The sequence below is a fragment of the Strix aluco genome, chromosome 20, assembly GCF_031877795.1.
Source record: "Strix aluco isolate bStrAlu1 chromosome 20, bStrAlu1.hap1, whole genome shotgun sequence".
Taxonomy (NCBI): Eukaryota; Metazoa; Chordata; class Aves; order Strigiformes; family Strigidae; genus Strix; species Strix aluco.
This window is the reverse complement of record NC_133950.1, coordinates 9,621,956-9,632,123: the sequence shown is the minus strand read 5'-3', so window position 1 is coordinate 9,632,123 and position 10,168 is coordinate 9,621,956. Positions and strand designations below refer to the sequence as shown.

The 10,168-nt window shown below is 46.4% G+C and overlaps 1 protein-coding gene across 19 annotated transcripts in view; it reads left to right on the top strand.

Moving 5' to 3' along the window:
• The first annotated feature begins 6,706 nt into the window (after positions 1–6,706).
• DNM1 (dynamin 1) overlaps positions 6,707–10,168 on the top strand; it is a 69,615-nt gene continuing 66,153 nt past the window's right edge. For 13 of the 19 annotated variants that reach the window (XM_074845953.1, XM_074845952.1, XM_074845947.1 and 10 more), the window contains exon 1: positions 6,708–7,022. In XM_074845953.1, coding sequence (XP_074702054.1) covers positions 6,862–7,022 — 161 coding nt within the window. In that variant the 5' untranslated portion in view covers positions 6,708–6,861. Of the gene's footprint in view, positions 7,023–10,168 lie in introns of all 19 variants that reach the window. The other 6 variants (XR_012625833.1, XR_012625831.1, XR_012625830.1 and 3 more) reach the window with 1 other exon arrangement.

The following is a 10,168-nucleotide window of genomic DNA, read 5'->3' as shown; positions in this document are numbered from 1 at the left end:
ATTAAATAAGCAGCCTTTGGGAGTTGATGAATAAGCCTACAATTCAGTGCATAGATATCCTGCATTAAACACAAATCTGGACATGGATTTGGTCCTGTGCATGCACAACACAAGTCAGGATTAGGGCTGTAGGAAGTGAAGACACATGCTGCTTTATCAACCTACGATCCAAAGTCTGATCTTTAGAGATGCCTTTATGTGCCAGACATAAACATCACACCTACCAGAGATGGCTTAACTGAATCCAGAAGAGAACGTTCCAGATTCTGCCGATCACGCTGTTCAGTTTGAAAGTCATAGAGGTGTAAGGTTAACAGTGCAGAAAATTCATCTAGGATCCTTCCTTTCATTACAGGCAATAGAGCAGCGTGTCTTAAGCAGACAGACAAAGGGTACGTACTGTCGGTGCCCACTGAACATTGGTACACAGACCCTGACCTCCCATCTACTGACAGGTGTTTCTTCCTGCAAGGAACATCTCCCTTTCAATTATTAAGCAACTTGCTGTTCAGTATGCCGTGTTAAATGCATGTCATAATGTGAGAATACATGGAACCGTAAAACCATGGTGCTACAATACAGACTACAACATTATCACTCAATAACAACTCAGGTAGCCACTAGGCTCAGGGGGTGGTTACACAAAGATTGTGTCTCACTGACGAGAGTAAATGAAAAAGAATAAGAATTAGAAGTTCAAGGTAAGAAAATGACCCAGAAAATACCGTGCAATACAGAGACTACCATCAGCGGAGTTGCTGGATCATCACTGTAAGTCAACCTGCATTACACCTCTATATGATTAGATCAGGGTTATGAAATTTCTTGGCAGAAAATAAGACAGACTATATGAATGCTTTTTATGCAGGAGCTGGATTGCATTAGATAGCCACATTTTTGCTGGGCTATATGAATTTGTTCCTGGGACCAGATCAGGCGTGCAGATAACCAAAGATTTCCAGTTTCCAGCACGTGATGGGACTGTGCAGTTTTATATTTTAATTTCAGCTTGGTATGCAACGCTTGGTGAAGCCACATAGCTTTTGAAAATCCAAGTTTCTCAGTGCCTATGACAGCACCAAGATACTGTGGTGCTCACAATTTCCTCTGCAATCCGCAAGGATGGTGTTATTACTCATCCATTTCACTAGGATATAACTAGTTCTCACCATAATGTCTTTAAACCTCCCAAACTCCTTGGAGAAAAAGGCATATGGAGCTTTAAAGTACTTTTCCCTCCTGCTTTTGGGGCCTGTCTGTTGAAAGAATGAGTCAGGTTTCACCAGCCCTGCTCTCAACAGCCGATATTAATTACTGGAATTACACTGTTTTCCATGTCTGTTTTATCTAGAGGAAGACTGTATTCACACATATGAAAGCAGTAGCACACAACATTCCAAAGCAAAATGACCTGTGCATTAAGGGATATTTGCACCCACTCTTTGTTCTATTGCTCTGGAAACCTATTCCTGATATTTCTTGATTGGCAGGACAGGCCCACAGGATATAAACTAAGATACTGTGATTTTTAGGTAAAATATATTCCAGGAGCTATTCTGCATCATCTCACTGGATGTGGAAAGTGCAGAGAACTCAGCTTTGTTGCTCTTGAAATACTAATTTAAACTCATATCCATGTCCAGATCCCTTTCCTCGTGGACTATAACATTCAGTTGATTTATTTCCTTATGTATATTCTGGCTTCTGAGGAATCACACTAAAGATAAACCTGACCCAGTGTCTCATACACACTAGATTTACCTTCTTTTACCCCTTTTTGAGGGATTCACAGACCAGTTCAGCAATTATCTGTTTCAGAACAGAAAAGGAACCATTTCACTATGTTATTCTACAGAGAAAAACTCTGTATTTGAAAATTTAAAAATATAGGTTCTTTTTCTTTCAGATAGCTTTTCCAATCAATAGGAATATTAGAGAGAAACTTTTTCTTTCTGAGCAACTGATACCACAAGAGATCAATGATGTTACTATGGTATCATTGCTACTATAGTAGCATTAAACACCTATAAAATAGATACTAATCATTTCTATCTCTATAGGCAACTTTACATAGTCATGTAAATTTAAGAGGCTAATTTTAATTAAGTTCTTTAACTATTTGTCAGCTGTATAATGTATTCTATATTGATACAGACAGTGACAATCCTAGCCCTGATTCTTTGTGGAACTTATATTCTAACCTCTGCTTGTAAATATTCGATTTGAATTTGTACCTGTGTTTATAAACATTTTTTAAGAACCCAAAGGACCAGGAGTATCCACTTCATGACCTACTGTGAAATATCCTGAACATTCACAACTCTACCTGGAGTGAATGGAAACAGTTTGCAGATAACTAGGAGAATTGTAAGCTAATTGTATTCCACGTTTTTGCCTCTTTTTTTTTTTTTCCACTGAGGACTAGATGTGTTATTTTTGCAAGGGCAAGGAATGAGGGACAGAATCCAACACTCAAGTGTCTATTTCTAATTATGCTAACTAAACTGGGAGTTCTATTTGCATGAAGTGACAAAATCAGCGTACAAAACTGTCGTTATGTTGATAGCCATACATAGAAACACACATAGTTATGCCCACATGCATTTTTAGGGATTCACATTAAAGTACACCCAGAAATATTTATAGCACCTGGGAGAGGGGGGGAGAAATCGCTCATCCTTCTTGTTTTTCTTTGCTCATGTCATAAATTTTTCTACCTTTGTAGAAAGAAATAGATCTTACTTGTCCACTCTAGTTTATAAAATTCTTTTTATTTCACAGACATTGCAGCTTTTCAGTATTTCTCATGAAGGATGAGCACATAGTTGTTTTTTCTCCTATAACTGCTACATGCTGCTGCATAAGTCACAGGTGGGAGGTATTACAGAATCAAAAGCCTGTTTGCTGCTAACATCCTTGTAACTCAGTTTCTTGCTGGAGAGAAAATGGAAGGCTTTAGGAGTGATTCTGAGTGCCTGCAGTTCTTTTTCTCATCAATGGGAGGTGTAGGTTTCTCAAGCTTTTTAAAAACCAAGCCTCGCCGTCTCTGATGCTCGAGTTCGGGTCTCTCTGGGCTGAGTGATTACAATTGCTGCAGAACTGTTTAGATAGACTCCACGATATTAATGAGTGCTTGTAAGGGTAACGCTGCAGGTGTACGCTGTGGTCTCCTTTGCTTACAAGAATCTCTGCAAGACGTGAAGCAGGAGCACAGTTTGTGCATCTTACGGTTTTACACTAATATTCATCCTCTGAGAAATCTATGTAAAATTTGCCAGTATTTCTGCAGGCTTTTACCACTTCCACAGCTCCTTTTCTTCCTTTGTCTACCTGGAGAGCATCCTATTAGCTCCACCTGTCCCTCCAGTGCACTTTTGCCCTTTGAGACCACAGTAAATTAGACCAAGGACCCCCTTAGACACCCCCCAGGAACAAATTTCCCAATAATTAAGTACAAGTTGCACATAAAAATAAACCCAGAGAACATATGAAAGAATACCTGCAAAGAAGTAATGCATGAGCTTTTGCTGTACTAGTTCCTTAGTACTGGCAACATGAACCCCATTTTTTCCCCCCAAGTCTTCAATATCAGCTGCTGACATACTGTACTTCCAGTATTCTTTCACAAACCTTTCTCAAAACAAATGGATTAGTTTAATTGTAGCTTTTCCAGAAATTGGTATAAACCTGAATGATTATTCCTGGACTGCAGTGAGCTTACCCAGAACAAAACACCTGCTTAGAGTGCTAAGCAGGGAATGGTATACAATACTTGCAGGTTGATGTTTCTATTGTTCAAAAAAATTTTGATAGCCACAATTAAATATAGTTGCTTTTATACAAGTATTAAAGGCAAGTATGGATTCATGGGGTGGGGTAGAGGACAATAAGGGGACTAAGTCAAGTCACTTTATGTACTAGTTAAGCAGCTAACACTGTTAGGGAACAGCAAGGGTAGGGCTCTTCCACAGGAGCTACGGGGTAAATCCCAAATCTGGCAAAGTCACTGGTAGTCAGGACCCAAACCCAGAGCACCCAATGGAGACAAGCAGGACAGACCAAAGAAAATGGGTGTGTCCAACAAAAAGTTTAGATTATAAAGTAACAGTGCAGCAATGAGGCATGTCCAAGGTCAAGCAGAGATACCAACCTGCAAGCCAGGACTAAATCTAGTGATCTCCAGGCACATCTCTAGTAGTAAGGCTGAACTAAGAAGCCAGTCTACAAGTTAAATCAGACTCAAAGAGTCCATGAGCATGTAAGGCTAGAACTGAACCACAGACTAACACTTACTTATAATTCATCAAGGACTGATGGCCCTGGGCTGAGTTTAAATAGAGCTCCTGGGCCCACAGATGTGAGGAAAGGCCTCAGGTGGGGCTGGTCATGGCCATTAAGGCTTATTAGCACAGCTGTTAAATTATGTGAGAGTATTGTAGTGATATAGCTGGGCACTCCTTCTCTGAAATTAGAACTGTGTGGGTGAACTTCAGGCTACAGCAACCTCTGAGAAGAGAACAACTTTTTTTTTATAGTTCCTCAAATAAAGCTTCAAAGATCCTCATGGTCTAAAGCTTCCTAAGCATCAGCTCTGATCCAGGGAGGAAGGTGACACCATTCTTCAAGTCTTTGATACTCTTCACTATTCTTTTTATGGTGGTCTCTAACAAGGAGTAGGTATCAACTGCTGAAGGAAAAAAAAATGTTTTTCCTCCAGGTTCCTTCAACATAAATGGTCAGAGTGGCTGCACAGATGCTCAAAGATTTTTGTCCACAGTCTATATGGAGTTTCTTAAGCTTGTTTCTTGAGAGTTGTTGGGCAATTTGCTGAGAGGAAAAAATAGCATTGACAGCCCCCAAAACAGCCCACATATGCCCTGCCATGGTGTTACCCATACAGATGGAGCCGCTCCCTTCCCTTCCTTCAGTGCTCTTACCTGCACACTCGTGATGTTTCCAATGTGTTTTCCTTGGGCATCTTCACTGACACGGTGAGAGAAATTTACCCCTCAGTGTGGTTGTTCCAATTTCTCTGTACACCCAGGTAGGTATTTTTACATGGATTACATTTGATGGACATCTGTGAAATCCTAGAATCATTATAAATAAAAAGTTGCTGTTTAAAACAAAACATACAGCTCAAAATCTGTTGCAGTTTTTTGTTAATCCTTTCCCCCACCACCCCCGGTTCTCTCTGAGCTGTGAACAAGAGTACTGGGTACCACGAACTGAGAGGTGTTTGAAATGCAGCACTCTCCATCCTCCTGAGTCACTGCTAGCCATCAGCTTCTTTTCTGAACACTTGTTTTCACTGCTATACTTTCAAATCAAATATGGCCTCGCACTATATTCTTATTAAAAACCCATCCCTTTTAAAAACCTAAAATCAGTTTCCTCTTTATTGTAGACAAGTGATTTTTAAAAACAAAATCTAAGTGCATTTAATGAAGCATTTGTTTGTGTTTCTGTAAAACAAACATAGCAATAACATCTATTGTTTTGCAGCTATAAACACAAATTGATGCTTTTTTCATCTATGTTGGAATGAAGAAGCAGCAGCAGAAACGCAGTAGTGTTATTGCAAGGCTCCAATTTAATCGTATCAAGTATTTCTTGTATTCTGACACTTCCACAAGTGCTGTCCTGGCACAAAGCCCTCCCCTACGGGCATATCAACCATGGGTACAGGTACTGTGACCATGCTGCACAGGTGTGTTGGCTGAGCTGGATGGGTGTAAAGACCGAAGTGTGTGGGTGTGGTCACCAAACCGTACGGGCACAGTGACTGAACCCCCCAGGGGTAGGGATCAAGCTGCACAGGCTCAGGGACAGGTACCAGCTGACTGAACCTCACTGAACCACAGAATCATCTAGGTTGGAAAAGACCTTGAAGATCATCCAGTCCAACCATTAGCCTAACATTGACAGTTCTCAACTACACCATATCCCTCAGCGCTGGGTCAACCCAACTCTTAAATACCTCCAGGGATGGGGACTCCACCACCTCCCTGGGCAGCCCATTCCAACGCCCAACAACCCGTTCTGTAAAGAAATGCTTCCTAATATCCAGCCTAAACCTTCCCTGGCGCAATTTGAGCCCATTACCTCTTGTCCTATCGCTTGTTACTTGGGTCAAGAGACTCATCCCCAGTTCTCTGCACCCTCCTTTCAGTGAGTTGTAGAGGGCCATGAGGTCTCCCCTCAGCCTCCTCTTTTCCAGACTAAACCCCCCCAGTTCCCTCAGCCACTCCTCGTACGACATGTGCTCCAGACCCTGCACCAGCTTCGTTGCCCTTCTTCGGACACACTCGAGTAATTCAATGGCCTTTTTGTAGAGAGGGGCCCAAAACTGAACCCAGTAATCGAGGTGTGGCCTCACCAGTGCTGAGTACAGGGGTAAGATCCCCTCCCTGTCCCTCGGGGTACACTGATCGGGCCTGGGCCATACCCCTGTATCAACCTGCCCCGCGCAGCCCCCGCGGCCTGGGGACAGCCTGTGCTGCTGTGGTGCCGGGGGAGCGAGCCGGCCCGACCCCAGCCCCATCCCTGCCCTCAGAGGAGTGGCTGTAAGACGCCTTTGCCCCTCAGGGCGCTCCCCCGCCCCTGGACTACATCTCCCAGGATGCAGCGCGGCGCCCGCGCCCTTAAGGCCCCCTGGCGGCGGCGCGCGGGTGCCTGCAGGCGCGGCGGGGCGGGCTGAGGCGGGACCGAGCCCGGGCGGCGTCGAGCGGGGCGAGGGGCGCGGGCTGGTGCCGGTGCCCACCGGCCGGGGAGGGGAGAGCCGGGTTACCCGCCGGTTGAGGTCGCGGGAAGGGGTAGCGTGAATTCGTCTGTGCGAGGAGCCGGTGCCGCGCCGCAGCCATGGGGAACCGCGGGATGGAGGACCTCATCCCGCTGGTCAACCGGCTGCAGGACGCCTTCGCCGCCATCGGGCAGAACGCCAACCTCGACCTGCCGCAGATCGCCGTGGTGGGAGGGCAGAGCGCCGGCAAGAGCTCCGTGCTGGAGAATTTCGTCGGGAGGTAACGGAGGGGGTGTCCCTGGGGAGCCCCGCCACAGGCAGGGCTGTGGGGGGGGCGCGGGGAGAGCGGGTGCGTGGAGGAGCGCGGGGCGCCGGCAGAGCTGCCGCTTGCGGGGACGGGCGCGGGGCGCGCAGAAGCGCCGGTGCGCGGGCAGAGCTGCCGGCGGCGGGGGCAGCGGCGGGATGCAGGGGCAGCGCAGCTGCCGGCGGAGCGGCTGGGCGCAGGGGCAGCGCTGCGGGACGCCCGGGCGCTGCGGTGCGGGGCGGGGGGGGAAGGACGAGGGGTCTCCCTGCCTCGGGTGGTGGGGATCCCCCGTAGCGGGGTCCCCGCCTTTACCGCACCGTCGGGGCCGGTGGACACCCACCATTCCCCCCCGCTTCCCCCCGCCGGGAGGTGCGCCCCGGCTGTTACATAACGGGGGGGGCTGCAATGTCGGTGGGGAGCAGCCGCATCCTCTCCCCTCCGCCGTGCGGGGCCGGCCGGGTGCCCCCTCCGCGGGGCTGCGAGAGATGGATGTTGTCGTTGGAAAGGGGGGGGTGTGTGTGTTTAAGTTTAATCTGCTCCATCCCCCTCCCCCAGGCCAGCCCTGCTGTCCTCCATAGCGGATGCCATGTCAGGAGCTGCGGGGAGGCTATAGGAAGGACGGGGTTATCTCTTTCCTATATGCTCAAATCCCTGGGTGCTACCATTTTGTGACAGGCAATATACTGATGCCTTCCCTTCATGTGACCTTCGCATTCATCATCTGCAACTTGAGTAAATTGCAGACTGCGCTGCCTGGTTATCTGCTCCAGTGTAGACACACAACACCTGGGGAGGGGGGTTGTTCCTCAGGCCTCGTTAATTAATTGTATTCAGTGATACACAGGCTTTAGTTATCAAGGTGGTTTTCTATGCTATGAGGGGCATGCAAGTTGCAGGTGACTTGTCTTAGAAGCAGTGACTGCTGTGATACCTGGTCAGATGCTTGTGTGGGTTATTCCCTTTCAGGAAACTGCATTTGTGACAGCATCTATTGGATGTCATTCCCCCACCCCCACTTTTTCTTTTAAGCTGTTTGCTGCCGGATGGCTTATAAAGCTTTTCTACTGTTGGAAGGGTCTGCAGTGCGTATGAATTGTTTGTTTAGTTGCAAGTAGCCCCAAATTTTGGACTTGTGCAAGGGTAGCCTTGAGCAGCCGAGTGCAGGGTGTGCTGTGTCTATGAGGATGAAGGCACAGGGAGGGATATCTGGTGCAAAGAAAGCATGGTCGGAATAAGATTTTTTTTTTTCTTCACTGTAGATACACATTGAAAGAGTTTGGGATCCTTGTTGGAAGCTAACTTCCAACAGTCCGTGCAGTATCCCCCGGGGTGCTGGGAATCATGCCAGGGATGTTGCAGGAACATATTTTACTGAGCCACATTTTACAAAGACCAGGATCCACTTGTTTGTCTATAGGCACGGGAATAAAGGAATGTTTCCTACCACCAAAGTGAAAAACTAGTTGTGCTGTGGCTTTCTAAGAAGAAAGGGAAAATAGGAAAGTGTGAGTAAAACAGGTTCACCTGTTGGCTCTGCTGTTTTCATGCTTTCTAAGTACTGGCAGCCTAACCTCGTAAATCCTTTTTAGAGGATCTATGCAGTCAGTGCTGCAGTGGCGTAATATATAATGTATGGCTGTCGGGCCAGAGGAGGGTTTGTCGAAGGACGGTCAGTGTGTTGGGGTACGCTCCCTCTCTCTTTTAGACTGAGCAAACAGAAGGAGATATATTAATCATTGTTGCATCTCCACTGGCACCAGTTGAGAACTGGGGATTTTATCTGCCTGGTTGAGAGCAAATGAATTAAATTGTTTTCTGTCTCTTTCTGATGACTGCTGTCCCAGGAGAACTTGTGACCTCACTGTGTCCCATCAGTTGTCTTTCTAGCAGCAAGTTATAGTGCTGTGGCTTTTAGAAAATGAAATAATGAAGGGTCCCCTGAGCAGAAGCTGAGAGACCTGTCTGTAGAAAAGCATTTAGAGGAAATAATTGGAGTGGAAATGGAAAATATGTCAAAGGGAAGAGGTCTTTTTCCATTTGATACCCTCGAGTGCTGGCTAGTTTAGAGACTGGTAACATGAGACATCTTACCACAGAATGTATGTGTATATGCTACAAAACCCAATCCTGTTAAAATAATGTTGGGGCCCTGCTGTAATGCATAGTCTCTTTTCTTTTTGTGTGGGTATTGGAAACTATGATAAGAAGCTATGGAAATAGTATCCAGAGTAAGCATGGCTCCTCAAGGTAATTGTGATGGGGCTGTTTTCTTGTTTGAATAAGCATAAGAAAAAATTGTGTGTAGACCTACTGTGTACAAATACAGTTATTGCTGTAGCGTGGACATGACATATGTCACTGCTCGAGCTTGATACCAGGATGGTGGTGCAGCTATCGCTCAGCAGCTGCTCACTGCACAGTGAATCTGAGCGCTGATGAGTTTTCTCTTGAGTGGATGGAAATTTGTGCAAGGACAAATGCTGGTGCAGTTGGTACTGACTGATGGGCTTGATGGCGACACTTCAGCAGAGGGGCTGGATGCCTTGCCAGGGCTGGCTTCCCTGCTCAGTACCTGTGGGGCTCCTTTCAGACTGTCATCAAACCTTGTTCATGTAGCAGGGCAGCACGCTTGCCCCCACTGCCAGACCTAGCCTGTGGCTATACAGGACTTCAGCCTCGGGCTGCTGCTGGCACCTTGCAGTACCACTGAATCCCATGCATGCTGGAAACCTCAGAGCACAAAGGAGTGATGCTGACTGCAATCAATGTTTAGTTACATGTCTTACCAAACAAATATTTTTTTTTTCCGTTCCTGAATGTGATGGCTTACTAGTTGCTGCTAATTACTCTTCCAGTGTCACTTACTCTGCTGTTAACAGATTATCCAACAGTGCAGAGCCTGTATTTATAATACCAGATGTCAGTGTGGCTGCTATGTGTGCATTTGCTGCCGGAGACTCAGCATGGTGACTAGGATACCAGCTGATGGTGTTAAAAATCACTGAAGAGATGAGAGAAGCCATGTAGAACCCAGACAGGTGACACATCTCTTTGCAGACTGGTTTATCCTGGGCCCCAGGACTGGAAGGAAGGTTAATCGGGTCAGCTCCAGGCATTTCCTG